The 18834-nt window shown below is 46.1% G+C and overlaps 1 protein-coding gene across 4 annotated transcripts in view; it reads right to left on the reverse strand.

Moving 5' to 3' along the window:
- The window catches only part of WNT7B (Wnt family member 7B), a 119484-nt gene that overhangs the window by 86194 nt on the left and 14456 nt on the right, over positions 1-18834 (reverse strand). For 2 of the 4 annotated variants that reach the window (XM_081913376.1, XM_081913375.1), the window contains exon 1: positions 16438-16957. The exons of 1 other annotated variant lie outside the window; for it this stretch is intronic. In XM_081913376.1, coding sequence (XP_081769502.1) covers positions 16438-16520 — 83 coding nt within the window. In that variant the 5' untranslated portion in view covers positions 16521-16957. Of the gene's footprint in view, positions 1-16437; positions 16958-18834 lie in introns of those variants that run through there. One more of the 4 variants, XM_081913373.1, reaches the window with a different exon arrangement.

The raw sequence follows: 18834 nt of genomic DNA on the forward strand, positions 1-18834 counted from the left end.
CACATGTGGCAATATTACACACCACACTTCCTACACATAACAACTTGATAGGTATAATTTTATGCCTGGACTTCTTTAATATTTGATCCTAAGTTTATATACATCCCCCCCCTTATGCTCTTTTTTCAGAACAAAAGTGTGATCTGAAGGCAGGTAGTGTCTTGGAGAAGGCATTATGTAATCATCTGGTTTAGCGTTGGTATGTTCAGAAATTACGATAACATGCAATGTAATGTTTCTTTTAGTCCAAACTCAGGAACTGAACTAAAGTAAATGAATTCAAAAATCTCTCTAGCACAGTTCTTGAGGGTGCGGTTATGGGGAGTTAATCACACTAATGGATGGGTTAGAAGCACTTGGATGCACCACATGCTTGCTAATACCCCCAAGAGGTTGTTATTTTGTCGTATGCGGCTTGCTAATTATTCTTGCTGAACAATTTAGCCAAACCATATTGTTGTTGGGGAAGCCTTGCCATGCGCAATCCAGAATTAAAGTAAATGTCACTATCTGACAGAATTCATGACTGATAGATAACATCAGGGCCAGCCCACCTCTGAGGCAACAAGGTTGGTAAGAACCAAGAGGCCCAGGAACAACTGCCTTGGGTGGCAGGATCCACAATGGCAACAGATCCAGACACCATGGAATGCATCACCCGCTTCTATTGCTGCCACGGTGGCAGCAAGAGCTGCAGTGTGTTCTTGGGAGGCCAGATCTGCCTGCCCCCCAAAGCCACCTCCCCAGTGGCCTCTTGGGAAATAGGAGGCCCTGCTGGTCTCCTCCCACCCTTATTCCCCATGTAGATCTTTACTCTCCGCTTGTTCCTGATTTCGACCTGCACGCACCCATCTTCCTTAGTGGATGGGGGCCATTTTGTGGTTTGTCTCAGGTGCCAAAATGTATTGGACACCCCCCTCTCTATGCCAAATGCTCAAAAACGAAAGCCTTCAGTGCTCACTATGTTTCTGCAAGAGCAGGTTACTTTTCTCATCAGGTCTATTATTCTGCAATGCAAAATTCCTAATAACTGGGTATATAAGATCTTTCTGCAGTACAGGGTCTTCGTGCAGCTGTTCCTGGGCCTCTTGGTACTAACCAACCTTGTTGTTTTGTACCTTGGGTTGCCACCTTGTAACCTGACAATATATGGGTGTCTAGCAGGCATTCAATACATAAATGTGGCAATATGAGGTGTAGCACATCAAGGCTATGATACTGAATCTAAAATGAAATTCATAGTACAGTTGAAGGAGGATTGCTTCCCAGCGTGTGAGGAATTTCAAAGAGTTTTAGTAATACAGACAGGGTTAGGAGCATTAGATGTGAAAGGCCTAAGAGCCTGGTTACCAGTTACCTTCATCATATCAAAAGTAGCATTATTTCCTCTGTTGATAATACTGGTATTTCTTCTCTCTCCTTTAATGGCTAATTGTCTCTAGGGGTTGAGAGGAAAGGAGCAGGGACAATCAGCTACTAAGGATAAATGAGATATCTAGAAATTAACAATTAAAAGAGAAGTGCTCCTTCCTTTTTTATTTCCTGTCTTTTATATTTACCTCCAGGCCCCTCCAAATTTCTCTGCCTATCTCACAGGGACCCTTTAGAATTAACAAGAATCAGAGCTTGGCTTCCATGTAGCTGTTTTTCACACGATGAGTGAAAGTGTTGCTAAGCTGCAGTTCTCTTTAACAGAAGAGAAAAGAAAATGAAGGTCCTCCTTTCTTGAATGCTTTAGAGAAAACCGATCATCTCATACTTTTATCTTCACCACCTCACCATCGTCACATTTGTCCATTGGTATGTATCAGTGCAAGACCATGCTGCAGATATCTGAGTTTACATGAATTTGCATGGGAAAGAAATGTTCAAGCCATGTGTAGAGTGAAACTAAAATATGACTGTACCTAGTTTGCTATAAGGGTAATTGAAAGCAGAGATAACCCAACAACATTGAACTTTGTAAATATGACCTGTCTCCCATCAGTCTATTTTTTAAAAAAGTATCATTTCTCATCTGACAGTGTATCACTGGGTATGTGTGTGTTGTACTGAGATTTGGGGCATTGTATGTTAAAACATTCAGTGGAAAAAACCCTTGTCTTTTTTTTAATTGTCATTTCCATTCATGGCAGCTAAAACTGTACATTTTTTGCGAGCACCTTCAGTCATGGCAACGCCTGAAAGGCATGAGATGGTCTACAAGAATATGAAAAACGTGTTATCTATCATTTTAAGGACCAAATGAGACGCGGCATCAGATCTTTGAACAGATTTCCAATGTTTGTTTTTATTAAAAATGAAAATATGTGGGTGGATTATCTATTTATTTATTCAATTAATTAATCCAGTGAAAAGTCGTGATTGATCAATGAAAAATCTAACTCTTCCTCTTAGTACAGAGGTGCGCTTGTCACATACACCTGCTCATACATGAATCATTAAGGGCCAGAGTAATCTCATAGTGGCATATTTTCATTCATACAGTTAGTCAAAATTATTTCCACTGACTTCTGGGACTGGGGTGAATGACACATGGACCATAGTTCACCAACCACCTCACACCTAATCAAGTAATGACCACATACTGTTGATTGGCCTCATTAACTGGCCTCACTGACAGAGCAACCCCAACACAGACCGTGTGAGTATGACCTTATGTATGGAGGATTCCAGACTTTGCTTGGACAACATGCTGCTTCATGTCATGACTCAGGGCTGAAGTGGATTCCGAATGTGGGGCCTGACCAAGGTCAGGCAGGGGTTCAGACTGTGAACCACCATCCAGTTCTGGCCAAAGGGAACTTCAGGAGGGAATAGGAACTAGAGCTCTTACAACAATTGGTCAGATCATGTGATATGTTTGCCCTGGTGCTATGAAGCCTTTGGGGCCAGGTTTGCTTGGTGGTCTGAGCAAACAAGGGACTCCTCTAGTGCTGCTCTTGTTCCTCCGGCCCAGAGTTGTTCTCTCCCTTTTCAGCCAACACCATCACCTGCCTTGCGATCCTTTTAACTGGAGTTTACAACAGTTCAACCCGGGACCCTCTACCATGTAGCTGTAGGCACATTGATGTGTCTTCACCTGTTTCCTGTCCCTGCTTCACCCCAGCCAGCCCCCAGCCTGACACTTCCTAATCGCAGTTCCACCAGGCATACCATACAACTGGTGTGTCAGAATGATTTCACTATAGCACTGCGTTGCGTTGCCAGCTGCTGTCAAGTTTGGCCAATTATCTGGCTCCTTAGAGCTCTTAGCAAACTGAGAGGAGCCTCGTGAGCCCCTCCATTAAAGCAGGGAATGGAATCTGTGTTTGTCCAGTCTGCTACAAACAGTAGGAGATGGAGGCAGAGCAACAGCAACTTTGCCAAGCCTCACAGCAAGGCCAGACTTTGAAGCCGGCCCTCTGAGCTCCAAGGACAACATTCTCTCAGCTGGACCCTCTAAAACAGCTTCCACATATGCATAAAGCTACCAGACTGACCAGATAAACTTCTGCGCCATCCAGACTTGCTGTCTAGTGTAAATATATCTCACCCACCTCACTTTAGTTTTTTGCCCTCCACCCAAATAATTTCTGAAAGGTTTTATATTGGCATGTGCAGCAGAGATTGAGGCCTTTTTATCTGAATGGCAAGATATACTCTCCATTTGATGAGACCACAAAAGCAAGCAGACATGTTACACCCTGCAGAGGACGAAATACATTTGGTGGCATTTTGGAAGGGAGGAACTGCAGGAACAGTGGTGGGCAGCTTGTTTATATGTAGCAATGAACTCTGTAGTCACCATTTCCCTCTAAACTCATTCAAAGCTGCAGCAGCTGCAAAGATTTGAGGAGTGAGGTTATTATCCCTCTACTACTATCTCTGCCAGATTGCTCAGCCATTGCTACTGTGTCCTGTCTTCTGGCAGATCAAATAACTAGGTGACAGCAAAAACTCCAAAATAATAAAAATAGCAGGGGAAATTAGAATAAGAACTGTTATTTGATTAACTTTCTAACATTGCTCAGCTTTAAAATCAAAAGCCTATTGGCTCACATGTTTTACCTGTGGCTAAAGGATCATGTATCAATTCTGTCATTTCTGTAATTTATTACCAACTTAATACAATTTTATTCAAGTGACTTCCCACTCGCCATTGTCGATGCGTCCTTAGCTTCTGATGTTACTGCTTTGAATATTTTAAATTAGGTGCCTCCAATTATAATCCATTACCCAAAATTATCACTTAATCATCAGCTGTATTCTTAGTAATTTCCATTCATGTTGAAACATTATTTAAGGCATTTGTATACTTTTGTAAAGCTTCAAGTGAGAATATTATACTTCTTTTCGTTTCATTCTGTGTACGACAGTTCTGGTATACAATCTTCATTGGCCTTCCCTTTATATCAGTCGTCTCCATTTCCAAAGATTATCTTGAGCCCTTTCTGTGCGCCTGCAGTGCTGTTGCAGTTATTCAGTGCATCGCTGGTATCTCAAGGTTAACTCAGCCCCTCCTCTCCCCAGTTCGCAGGTCCATCCCATAATACTCTAAAAAGTACATTGTTGTCCAAAAGCGACAGTCCTTGCCTTACGTAGATCCTTTCCAACAAGTTTCAAGATCTCTTAATTTTCTTCTCCTTTAAATCTCATCAGCACAGGCAGGGAAAGGCATTTCTCCTTGTACCAACCGACTGACAGCCTGGCATCACTTTCCCTTCCTGCTTTCTTCCAGCAACACCTCTCACTTGGAGTTGCCAAATCTAAATTTCTACTTTCTCCATGTTGTTCACAGTCTGTTCTCTCCACACTACCACACCAAGAATTTACCTTAGCCAATGTCCATTCTAGCCATGCAAAGGTCAGAGGCAAGTAAGAGACATGATCACAGATCAAGGGCACCTTCCTACCTGGCAAAAGCACTCCATGAGGGTATCTGACAGGGATAGAGAAGGGCCCTGGACAGAACCTGAGGGCCAGGCAGAGAGAGCCCTGGTTTTCTCCCCTAGGTCTGATGTTTCCCACCCCTCACCTAAAGGCATACTGGCCAGTGGCATCATGTGGGGAGGGCCAGAGAGGCAGTGGCCATGGGCGCATTTTGCTCTTCACTGCCCTGCCAGCCCCACAGAAAGGGCACATGCCTGTTGCATCCCCCTCACACAGCCCTGCGGCATCACAAAGTGGCGTGGGGCTGGCAGGGCAGTGTGACTGCACCTTCCATGCCCACCAGGGGCCGGGGCGGGCAGGGGTGCAGCATGGCCCCCACTTGGCTCTGATGGGTGGGGCATCAGCACTGAGGGCTAGGCATGGGCTCTGTTCACTCTCCGTACCCCAAACCCCCGGGCATGCACACCTCCTAGTATTCACTGCAGGTTTCAAGGGGTTTCACATGAGCAAGATCTCCTCAGTGTCCCACTGCTGCCCATTGGCTTGTCCTCTCCCTCTGGGAAAGCTAGGGAAGCAGCATGACCTCCATCAGGCCTCGCCAGCATCTGAGAGGGGCTGCCTGCATGCTGTAGAGCACTCTTGCATGGTAAGGTTTCCATGCATTTTTTAAGAAACAAACAAACCACAAACCACCAGAACTCTAAAGCAGTATATAAAAGTTCATGTATAGGACATGGTCTTCCTCTTTCTCTTTTGACCTGTGAAATCTCAGTGCATTTCTTTTTTCCTATTGCTAGTAAGTTCCATGACTAGAGGATGTGGAATCAACAAAAACAGGCCCATACAAAGTCAGCATTCAATCGATGCATGTGAAAGTAGCTCACACAGCAAGCCATTGATAGTGGCTCACTTGCTGCTGACGCTGCCATTTGGAATGCTCTACTGTACACTCATCACAAAGGTCTTTGCCACTGCATAAGCTGGATGTGTCAAACAGTTGACACCTATCAAAAACCCCTGAGGCTTTCTCTAGTCACCATAACTGGGAGGATTCACCCTCACCCAAAACAGAAGACTAACTATATGTCACTGCCTAGAGGCATATTAAAAAGACTCTCAGCTATTGCACTAAATTGTTTTCCACTTGTATTGTTTATTGAAGCTCACTTTTTTATGTGCTTATTACTACGTCTGCATATGACAATCTGATCAGTTCAGCATGCTAAATGTCACTGTTATGCATGCTGTGGAATCAAAGAGCAAGCAACCAATGTACATCACAACACGCAGATCCCTTTTTGGTTATTTTTAATATGTTGTGAGCCACTCTGAGCACTTTTTACAATGGAAGGGTGGGGCACTATTAAATTAAATTACAGTAATTAAATTAAATTAAATTAAAATTAAACACTGTTACTCTTGTCCCCCTTTTTCCTGTACTATGGTTGAACACCTGTCTGTGGTTTTGCACACTGTCAAAATTGAGACTATAGTCTCCCCAGAACAGAGAACTGTATCTTGTTTGGTTGTTTTTGTAACTCTGTAAAACTCCAAGTACAGTACTGTACATGGATAAAGGTAAAGGTAAAGGTACCCCTGCCCGTCTGGGCCAGTCTTGACAGACTCTGGGGTTGTGCGCCCATCTCACTTAAGAGGCCAGGGGCCAGCGCTGTCCGGAGACACTTCCGGGTCACGTGGCCAGCGTGACATCGCTGCTCTGGCGAGCCAGAGCCGCACACAGAAACGCCGTTTACCTTCCCGCTGGTAAGCGGTCCCTATTTATCTACTTGCACCCGGAGGTGCTTTCGAACTGCTAGGTTGGCAGGCGCTGGGACCGAGCAGCGGGAGCGCACCCCGCCGCAGGGATTCGAACCACCGACCTTTCGATCGGCAAGTCCTAGGCGCTGAGGCTTTAACCCACAGCGCCACCTGCGTCCCCTGTACATGGATAGTGGTTAACAAATCCATAATAACAATTTAAGAGCTTGCAGCGAATGCATTCACCTCAATAGACACCACGCATGTACTTTTTGGAAGGTAGAGGGAAACGAGAAAGTTGCTGAGACAGACAGCTGAGCAAGCAGGCTTTGCTGTTGGTGCTTGCAACCATATTGAGATTATAGTGCACTAGAATCATTTCACAACTTGCTCCTGTGCAAAGTTATCTGTGGCTGGACCCAATGATCTCTTTTGCCAACCAGGAACAAAGAACAAAGGCCTTATACAAATGTACACAATTCCCTCATAACCTCACCTCTCATCCTTCAGTAAAATCTGCACAATGCTCATATATATATATGTGTGTGTGTGTGTGTGTGTGTGTGTGTGTGTGTGTGTGTGTGTGTGTATATATGCAGGTTTTGGTGTCCTCGGGTGTCTTCCCGTGTAAAAGTTGGGGTGTCTAGGCGACGTTTCGACGAGGTCTCACTCGTCATCTTCAGGCTGGTGCTTTCGGCTTCTTGTTACTGGAACAGAGCAGGATCTCAGTGTTTGAGTTCCTATAAATACTGTTGAGGGGGTGTGGTGTATAGCCTCCAATGTTCTGGGCAGAGAGGAAGTTCCCAGGCTAGTGTGCCTTTTCTTCTTTTGTTCCTTAATTACTTGAGGGATATCTTGAGTGATTTCTTGAGTGATATCCTGAGTACCACTTAGGAGGGTCATTAGGTGTGGATTAGTTGCTAAAGTCTTTGTGTCTTGACCTCTTGAACTTTGTGAAGAGTTTTTCTGAGAAGATGGCTGTACTGCACTTAGTTGTGCTCTGGCTTGGCTTCGTGTATAGGGGCGAGCTGTGGTTTCACGAAGCCAAGCCAGAGCACAACACGAAGCCAAGCCAGAGCACAACTAAGTGCAGTACAGCCATCTTCTCAGAAAAACTCTTCACAAAGTTCAAGAGGTCAAGACACAAAGACTTTAGCAACTAATCCACACCTAATGACCCTCCTAAGTGGTACTCAGGATATCACTCAAGAAATCACTCAAGATATCCCTCAAGTAATTAAGGAACAAAAGAAGAAAAGGCACACTAGCCTGGGAACTTCCTCTCTGCCCAGAACATTGGAGGCTATACACCACACCCCCTCAACAGTATTTATAGGAACTCAAACACTGAGATCCTGCTCTGTTCCAGTAACAAGAAGCCGAAAGCACCAGCCTGAAGATGACGAGTGAGACCTCGTCGAAACGTCGCCTAGACACCCCAACTTTTACACGGGAAGACACCCGAGGACACCAAAACCTGCATTCCTGTACCCGTGAAAATCTACGAAAGCATATATATATATATATATATATACACACACACACACACACACACACACACATTTGTTTTGTAAAATGGTATATACATGCTATCATGTTAGATCTAGTCTTCATTAGAAAATATTTTAGTCTTTTCACTTTTGTAATTTTCTCTAAGATCACACAAATACATTGTCTATTTTGCATTTTATCGGCCAATGTGGGATCCAGCAGCCAGATGGGCGGGGTGTAAATATATAAATATATTATTATTATTATTATTATTATTATTATTATTATTATTATCCCATAGACTGAACAACAGAGCAAAAATGTAAATGTTGTAATAATTATAAAATAAGTTCCATTAATATACATTAATTTGTCATTACTGTCATTGATTATTTGTTATTGTCATTGATTATACTTTTGTTTTGATTTTGTAAAATTTCTTTATTCAATATATTTTTTTCTCTGCCTTGAGTACACCAATGAGAAGGCAGGATATAATAAACTGTTGTGATGTAATAAGATGTGATAAACTGTACACAACTTCTTTATTCATAAATAATAACAGTTTATTTGCAAAGATGAGAAAGTACAGAACACCTAGAAATAAATTACCAACAAATTGATTCAAAACTCCTACATAACAACTGGGGACACTTCTCTTTAGAACACTAACATTCTCTCAGATGGAGACCCCCCAAAAGAAATAGTTGGATGACTTCTGCCAAGTTTTAATCTTCAAAGGTTGCCATTACTAAACCAGGCAAAGTACATGTGTCCACATCATACACATATGTACCACAAATGCAGTAGGCTATTTTCCATTAGGTATGGAAATAGTGTACAGGAAATCTTGGCCTAGGAAATGGAAATAAGTACTTTCCAGAATGTATTATATATTATATTTGTAATATATTATATTTATAATAAGCTGCAACAGCAATTTATTGAAGCCCGTTTACATAGCAAGCATTGCACAAAATGTTGCAGTATGGAGAGTTCAGCATCCCAGCTGCCATTCCCTGCTATCCCATGTTCTCTTTTCCCCTTCAACAGTGTCAGCCTTTTCCACCCCACAAAACAGCTCAGTCCTCATTGGCTGTTTGGTGCCCTTCCATCTCCACTGATGTCTGTGGGCAATGGAAGCTTGTGTGGAGGCAGACCTTTTGGGGCACCATGGCACTGAAACATGGATCCAAGTCACAGATCCACATGGTTTTTAGAAAGCATGCCCCACCCAAGCCACCATCAAACTGAAGTTGCCCACAGTTTCTGTGGATTGCACTGCAAAAATGATCTACCCACTATATTTGTCAGAGCCTCTGTGGCATAAAAAAACACAGATCCTCATGAACCCACATGGTTTTTACATAGAATTCCCAGAAAATCACTATCAGACAGGTGTACACCAAAATACCCACAAGCATCCATGCCTCAGTTCCATGTCCATGTGCTAAGGTAGTTCTAGTAAGCACCAGTCTGTGATTTTTACAATCCAGTCCATAGACATCAAGTGTTGGATCGATGGTTAAGAACATAAGAAGAGTCTCCTGGATCAGGCCAGGGGCCCATCTAGCCCAGCATCCTGTTTCCACAGTGGCCAACCAGATGCCCACGGGAAGCCAAGAAGCAGGAACCGAGCACAGCAGCACTCTCCCCTCTTGTGGTTTCCAGCAACTGTTATTCAGAAGCATACTCTCTCTGATTCTGGAGGTCGAACATATCTGCCAGGCAATGTGGCCATTGATAGAGTTATACACCATGAACTTGTCTAATTCTCTTTTTGAGCTGTCCGTGTTGGTGACCTCACTGCCTCCTGTGGGAGTGAGTTCCATAATTTAACTGCCTGCTGTGTGAAGAACTTCTTTCTTTTATCTATCCTGAATCTTCCAACATTCAGCTTCATTAGATGACCACAAGTTTTTGTACTATGAGTGAAACTTTTATCTAGCCACTTTCTCCATGCCACGCATAATTTTATAAACTTCTATCATGTCACTTCTTACTTGCCTTTTCCCTAAACTAAAAAGTCCCGACCTTTCCTCATAGCAGAGTTGCCCTATCCCCGGAATCATTTTGGGTTGCCCTTGTCTGAATCATTTCCAATTCTAAAATATCCTTTTGAGGTGAGACTACCAGAACACTCCAAATGTGGTCATATCACAGATTTGTATAACAGCATTATGATACCGTCCGTTTTATTTTTAATCTTTTCCAAATGATCCTTTAGCATGGAATCTGCCTATTTCACAGTTGCCACATTTTCTACAGGTCAGTCCATGGGGACAGAGTGACCTGTGGTTTTGTGGTGGCTTAGAGAAAATCCCATATAAAATCATGTAAATATAAGAGGGCCCATTAAAAAAAACTTTTGCTACACCCTCCCCCGCCACACATGCTCTACAGCACACATTTTGTGACCAGACACCCACAACAGTCTAGAATTTTACATGTGTTCACAGCCCCCCAAAAGTTGAGGCCCCACCAGCCCAAGATCCTGCCCCCCACCATTTTCTTTAGCATCTGGTTAAAACTGCTAGGAAAGGTTGTCCAGAGTTTGGAGGTTTAGTTCCAGCATTATATTGACAACACTCAATTCTATTTCTCCTTCCTTCTAAGTCCAAGGAAGCTGTTCAAGTTCTGAAATCAGTGTTTGATGTCAGTAATGGACTGGATGAGGGTGAACAAACTGAAACTTAATCCAAAAAAATACCATGATACTCGTGGCCAGCAGAAAAGCAAACCTGGGTGAAGGGATTCAACATGTCTTGGATGGGACTGAACTCCTCTTGAAGAATGAGGTTTCCATCTGGGATGTCTTCTTGAATTCAGCCCTGAACCTGGATGTCCAAGTTTGGTGGTGGCCAGGACTCAGGGCACTTTTGCATTGCTAAGATCAGTATGTCAACTTTGCTCATTCTTGGAAATGGTGTGGCATTGGTGACACTATGACTTAGTTACATTTCATTTGGACCATTGTAACAGCCTCTGGGCTTGGCTGCCCTTTCACTGTTGCAGAATGCCATTGAGCAGAGTTGATTACAGGGAGCACGTCACTCCCGTGTTAGAATAGCTTCATTGGCTACTGGTCTGTTTCTAGGCATAAGTCAAAGTTCTAGTTCCATTAATATACATTTTGGTAAGTGGTTTGTTCCTTTGTCTGTCTGTCTGTTTTCTATAGCAATGTTTCCCAACCGTGACCCCCTTCTGACCACGTTTCCTTCCTGTGCCCCATATAGGCATAGCAAGGAGAGCAGGGGGTCAGATGCCTCCCAGTAAGTAAAAATCAATACAAGCCTATACAAATCTGAGGTTCTGACCCCCCCCCCAACAAAAGCCTGACCCCCCTAACAAAAATCCTGACTATGCCCATGCCCCCTCCCATCCTACAGGTGGAAAGGTAGCTATTTAAATGTTTTGTTTGTAAATAGAACATCTTTCTATATAATTTTCATAGTCTTTACAAAATACAATTATATAAAATGATAGGAACATAATGAAATATTGTTGAAGCAGAAAAACATAGAATCATCATTCTAGTGCAACCCCTTGCAATGTAGGAAACTCAGCTAAAGCATCTGGGACAGACGGCCATCCAGCCTCTGCTTAGAAACCTCCAAGGAAGAAGAGTCCACAACCTCCCGAGGGAGATCCATCTTCCATGTATTATAAAAAGTAAACAACACTTATTTGACCCCAGTTATTTGACACAGAGGGAGAAACCTACAGATTCAGTCCAAAAGGTGCACAGGGAGTTCTGTATATAGGGGAGAATTTTTAAAAGCAAGTGCTCCTCACTGACCTGGTGCAAAAAGATCTCGTCATCTGGAGGAGCCCTGGCTGCCTAGATAAAACACTATAGCTCCACACTCACTTACCTGGGAGCAAGGCCCACTGAACTCAGTGCAGTTTTCTTCTGAGTAGACACTTAGTTATTTGCTAGATGCAAGTCAGCAGCACCAGACAACCCCACTCAGCTAGTCTTTGAAGTGGATTTCACCCCACGGCTTGTAGAGCCAGGCCTACACTGCCTACGGGCCCTGCACCCCTTGGCAACATCCGAAGGCCCTGATCCACTAGGCACTGAGGTGGATTGCAATCCACACCTTCAGAGTCAGACCCACAGTGCCACCGGACCAAGCATTGGCGGCAGCAACAAGCAGCTCCGGCTCGCCCAGCCCTACCCATTGCCACCCCACCACCCCACTTCCCTGACCTGGGGGTTCTGGGTCGCAGGCCCTACTGGTCAACATGGGAGGCCCAGCAATCGCCCCCTCCCTCCAGAAACAAACCAGGACTGCTCCAAGAAAACGCATGTGGCACAAAGGAGCATTAGGCCCTGGTGGGTCACCCCCTTACCCACTTTTGATTGGCCAAGCAGATAGCCAGTCAATCAGGATTAAAAATAAATCCCCCCTCACTTCTCACTTCCTTCTGTGTTGTGGCCCCCCATTTATGTGATTTTCACCTGGGGCCCCCAGGGGGCCTTATGGCCCCCCAGTTGGGAAACACTGCTCTATTGTTTCTGCTTCCTCTCTAGATATCATCACCAACTTGGCACAGGATTCCCAAGGTGGAGGCAGCAGTAATCATAAATGTTTGGGTGCTGGGCACCATTTTGAATTAGGATTGTGGACCAAAATGTTACCTTGCCCCTCCCCCCTTTTTTGCATAGGTTCAGTCGCCTCTTGAGATATTGTTGTCAAACTCAGTACAAGGGCTTCTGAGGTGCAGGCAACAGTTTTCATCAGGCTTGGATGTGACTTCTGCCCAAATATGATTGTGCCAGGTACAAATACACAAACAACACCATCCATTTTTTAAAAATCACAATTTTGGGTTTCTACAAAGTCCTGGGCAGCACAGGCACTCACTGTAGTAACATACAAAACCCTACATGACTTGACACCAGGTTATCTGAAAGACCATCGTCTCCCATACAAGCCTGCCTGGGTTTTTATGATATTTGGCAGAGCCCCTTCTTTCCACTCCACCAACAACTGAGGTGCATCTGGTGTGAACGCTCAGACAGCTTTCTTGGTTGTTGCCTCTAGGCTTTGCCTCAAGCAACTTTAGAGACGTCACCATTGTTTCACTGTTGTGGTGATCGCCACTACCTCAGATGGATTTTGGACTAACCTTATTTCTGTGCTTGTAACTTGTTTTAAATACTGTGTTCTAAAATCTTGTACCCTGCCCGGAGACCTTAGGGTGAAGAGTGGTAATAAACAACAACAATAATTTAAAAAACCAATGAACACCACCATTAGACAACTTCATGGAAGATAGACCTATGGACAGCCTATAGCCCTGGAATCTAAGTGGAACTCTTGATGCAGACTATCTCTGAATAAGCCACAAGGAACTGCCATCATATTGGGAGAGAGCGATGGACCAGTTGGTCATCTGGTCGAATCCAAGTTCTTCATTAAATTCAACTCTCGTCCCTTTCTGCCCTGCTTGATTCCAATAAGGGACCAAGGCTCAGCTGGATCCCTCAACTCCCGCAGCCCTTGTTGGGCGGGGAGGACTAATGATGAGTTGGGAAAGTGCGGGGCGGGAAGCATCTGGGCCGCGCTGGGCTGCGCTGGGAGACGGGGGAGGGGATCCGGATTAATTTTCCCACCACAAATTCTCACTGCCCCAGAAATCTGCGCTCTGTAGCCAGTCTCCGCGAAGGAGCTCTAAATAAAGCCTGCGCTTGTATTTCCCCCATCAGCAGAGCTGCCTTCGTATTATTATTATACATCCATAGCTTTTGCCTTCGGACCTTATAATTATGTCACACTGCAAGGGAAACCACCAGCATCTGGTGTGTGGTTGAGAAAACTTTTGTTTCAAGACTCGGAACTATTTATAGAAAGAAAAACTTGGTGGGGAGAGTCATTTCCTAAAGTTTTTCAAGAAAATACGGCTAGGTTTCTATTAAAGGGGGTTCTTCTCCTGCACACAAAGGCCCACATATAGATATAGATATATAAAATAAAGGCTCCCTTTTACAAAAAAGGGAAGCGGGAAGCAACTCGCTCCGCTCTTTCGCTGCGCCCCGCGTTGCGCAGAGTCGGCAGCCGGAGCGATTCCATTTAATCCCCGCGAACAGCAATGCAAGCGCAACGCGGTTCCATAAATCAGACTTCTCTGAAAATAGGTGGCCAAGGCATATGTATTTCATTAAGAATTAAGAAGGAAGAAATAGACGCGTTTCCTTTCTGCCTTTCCTCTTTCCTTGTTTTTCAAAGAGTAGATTTCTAACTTGCGTGGGGGTCGAGGGCGCGTTTCCCACAACAGAAGTAGAAAGCTGCAGACCCACTGAAGCAGCCAGGGGTGGGGTGGGGTGCAGATGGATGGGGAGATGAATAATAGGCCACTGGTCGCACGCCCATCGGAGCGAGAAAAGCAAGACAAGGCCACCATCTCCCAGAAGTTCCGCACTATATAGTTCGAGTCTATGCGTGTTTACACAGGTAAGGATGCATAGGATTTTGCGACCAGAAAGCCCCCATTGGTTTCGATGGCAGTGACTGAGGAGGAAAGAGCCCCAGTTCTCCAGCTGAAATGAACAGGTTTTGACGTGCTGAACTTTTTGCGCTCCAGTGGGGTGGGGTGCAAGTTAAGCAAATGCTTAAGCCATAAATACGTTTCATGTGCCGAATGCAGCAGTGGGGAGTCCCCGGTTCAGCTAAGAGCTTCTGTACACTGCAGCCCTCCGCGCGATCCTCAGCCGCCAATCCTCCCGGGGTCCAACAGGGCGCACTCCCAGGGGAGCCGAAAACTGCGCCCCTTTACTCAGCAAGAAGCCCCTTGTATCTCTGCCCAAGCGAGACTTAGGCGAAGGGCACCGTTATTCTTTCACCATCGCCCCCTCCCCTAATAAAAGCAGCCTACCTGACACGACTGGCATATTATGGGCGCGGGAGCACTTCGCATAGGGAAGCTGGAAGCTGGCCAAGCCTTCTCTAGCCGACAGCCTGAACCATCCTCATCGCCCTTGAACGCCGCACTGCACTGATGGAGCCCAATGCCAGATCCAGTTGCTGGGCCTGAATCCGAGCTTCCTGCCTCAAATCAGCCTCGCTTCGCTCATTTTGAATAAATTAGTCCTCACTCCTCCAGGAAGCCTGACTTCGGAGTCGATCTCCAGCATCAAAATAAAAGGGCTTGCTTGGAGGTGGGGGTCCGACCCTCTGCCCCTCGGCTCCCCTAACCTCCATCCTTTCCTGCACCCAGATCCTCATTTCCCAGATAAAATCGTTTGGTAACCTTCGCGATCCGGGTGATGTGGGAATGGCCTGCGCGTCTTGGCCTGAACCGAGAGGAGAGACGGAGCGAACCGGGCAGCCCTAGCGCGGGGAAAAAGCGAACAAGGGCGAGCCGCTCCAGTCAAGAGTGAGGGGCAGAAAGCATACATTTGAGTTCAGAGTTCAAATTTAAGTGCCATCTCTGTCAAGGAGAGCGAGGAGAGTCAGAAGGGTCTTGCCTTCTCGCTGAAACCAATGGGACTCTAACAAGTTTCTCTGCGGCCGGATCATGTCATAGATGCAATACAATTATTATTTTTAGGGGGATATGCCTGTAATTTAGGAGTACACTATTACACTACGAGTTCCTCATCGCCAAAACTTCTGATAAGTACCTGGACATCAATACTTATCTTACTTTGGGGGGAGGTGGTACAATCTTATTTTGATTCAAACACAAACCCCTTGACGTCTAAAACCAAACTTCCTTTTCTTTAATAGAGTGGAATTGCAGCCACGCATCCCGAGTCACGCTTGTTCCGAAGTTAGCCCCACCACAATCCCATGGGACTTATGCCCGAGTCACTGCGCCTAGCGGAGCAACCCACTTAATGCCTTTGGGTGCTTCTCCTGTTAGCAGTCTTTCTTCGGGACAAGGAGCCCCAAGTCCCCGGCATAATTACCCGAAAGGAAGCCCCCCCCCCGTTTCTCAGCAGTGCTTCTGCCCTCGCTGGCTCCGCCACCCGATCCCTCCTCACGGCGCACCTGTTCGCAGCAGCATCTCTCGCCGGAGCACCTCAGCCACAACCTTCCCCAAAAGCCCCTGATTCCTCCGAGGGCGCCTCTGAACTCCAGAGAGCCAAGCCTGCCGCAGGTAACTTGTTTTCGGAAGAAACTTTCTCTTTCACATGCACACCCCGCTCCCGAGAGCCCCCATACCTGCCCCCCCACCCTGCCTTGCAACCATCTTTGGGGCGCACGTCTCTTTCCCCCACTTTCCCAGCTCCTAGAAGGCGCCCTTTAGGAAACCAGCAAACATCTAAGTAAGGGGTTTAAAAGAAAAGAAGTCTTGATCACTTACAAGTAACTTCCACTGGTGAGGATGAGGAAAATCTGAGGGTAATAGACTGAGAGTAAAACGCTGCGCGGTGAGAAAAGGATCATGGTCGTTATCCAGCTCTGAGCACTCTCGAAAGGTCTGTTCCTTGGCTTAGGATGGATGTCTTCCTTGGGGGACCACAAAGGGTTAACTGCTCCCTCCCCGGTTGGTGTGTCCCCCCTCACTTTGGGTGGGAGGGTGTCTGGGGGGAGAGGCTCAGATGGGGAACTTGAGTTTGGATCCGGATTGGGCTGGGGGGAAGGAGCAAGAGAGGGGCTTGTTGGCTCAGTTTTGCTGCGTCTGGTTAATTTCCTGGGTGGTGGTGGTGCTGTCTGTCTGTCTGTCTGTCTGTCTGTCTGTCTGTCTGTCTACAGAGCGGTGGTCGCTGCTCCTCCAGCTCCTGCTGCTGCTGCTGCCTCTGGCTCAGCTCCCCTGCCAGTCATCTCGCAGTGGTTGGAAGCTTGTTAGAAAGTGGCTTCTCTCGGCGGAATGATGATGCTCCCAGGGATTTGGAGGGCAGACTGCGCCTCTCTCCCTCTCTCCTCGCCAACTCTCCAGAGACTGCAAGCTGCCATTGGGCGAGCGGTGCCGGCAAACCGCCTCCTGTGTGTGTGTGTGTGTGTGTGTGTGTGTGTGTGTGTTGGTGGCGGCGGTGTTGTAACGATGACAATGGCATGACACTGATCCGGCAAGCTGGAGAGCTCCCTTTCGGTGGCGGAGCAGCGCTTTCCAAGTTGGCTGGCTTGAAAAACGAGCGCCCAAGCGCCGGGATGGGACGCCCTGGCTTCCCTTTTGCTCTTCGCTCTTCGCCGTTATCCTTAAGGCAGCTCTTCAGCATCAGCCATGAGCATGGCACTTGGCAGAGGTTCAGGAGCGGAAGGGAACGAAATCTCTGCCCCACAGAGCTTACAATTCCTCTGCAATGAAAGCAATTCCACTGACCCTTTTATTTCCCTTCCCTCCTTCTTTTGAATATTTAAATATCCCGTGGAAGTTTAAATTAGAGACTCCTCGGGGAAGGAATCTGCCATCAGAAGCACTATATAAATAAATTTATAAAAGTATTGCTGTTGTCGTCAGTACTGCCAGATGTGACTAGCTTAGAAAGGACAGCTCCTGGCTTCATAACACCGCCAGAAACATTAAATGAAACCTTCCTGAGACAGACAGGGAGGTTCCCGAGCCACAAGGTGTTGTGCGTAGCCAGAGAGGGAGCGAGACATCCGAGCTGCGCCATGGCACAATGCGGGAGCCCGGTTCAAATCTCGCGAACCACGCATTCTTGGTCCTCCGCCAAGAGGAGGGGTAACAGTGGCATCGCTGCAAGGGGGGCTTCAAATCGCCTGAGAAGCGCCCAGGACAAAGTGCTTCGTTATCTTTGGCCTCCACTAAAATCGAGGCATGTCAGATTACCATTTCCATGCACTGTAACTGGCTGGGGGTCCTTCAGCCAAAACTGGCTGCCAAAGCGGCTCACAGCAGTGAAAATCTGCAAGAGGAAAGGAGGGATTCCTCGCTACTTGTAAATGTGGCTGCCTCTTTCGGCCCCTGGGAGCTGGTAAACCACCACCAGGCCTGCTCTTCCATTACTCTGCAGACTTTAGAACAGGGGAGGGAAAGCCCTGGCTGAACTCTCAGCTCCCATCATTCATTGTTTTTTAATAATTGCACTTTTTCTATGTTTTTAGCGGGTTCTATTTTAGCTATTTAGGCGGAAAGGAGGTACACGAATAGATATAATCACCATCATTCCTGGCCCTTGGGCATACTGGCTGGGACTCATGGGATATATAAAGGGGCGTGGCCAAGGGGAGGGGGCAGCTGGCCCCCATCAAGTAAAAAAATAAATAAATACTGAACTAAAAGTAGAAATTGGAGAAAGATTTTGACATTTTTCTGAGCACCTAAATTACTTTTCAAAAGAAAGTAATTTAAAACAACTGTTGCTGGGACATTTCATTCCGAATCTGCTAGACGGAGCCAGGTAGAGGTTGATGTTAGGTGGGTGTCCTGCCCTTGCGAACATGAATCTTGGCTACGCCCCTGGATTTATATACTAACGACACCCGCAAGGTCCGCAAGTCTCCATCCCTGCTCCAGAACAGGGGAAGGCAACTTAAGGCCCGGGGCGGATGCGGCCCAAACGCCTTCTCAATCTGGCCTAGGGACCGTCCGGGAATCAGCGTGTTTTTACATGAGTAGAATGTGTGCCTTTATTTAAAATGCATCTCTGGGTTATTTGTGGGGCATAGGAATTCGTTCATGGTTGTTTTTTTTCTTCAAAATATAGTCCGGACCCCCACATGGTCTGAGGGACAGTGGACCGGCCCCCTGCTGAAAAAGGTTGCTTTTTCTAGAAGAAAGCAGAGCCACAGCCCG

The sequence above is a fragment of the Podarcis melisellensis genome (genome assembly GCF_964234715.1).
Source record: "Podarcis melisellensis genome assembly, chromosome: 5".
Lineage (NCBI taxonomy): Eukaryota > Metazoa > Chordata > Lepidosauria > Squamata > Lacertidae > Podarcis > Podarcis melisellensis.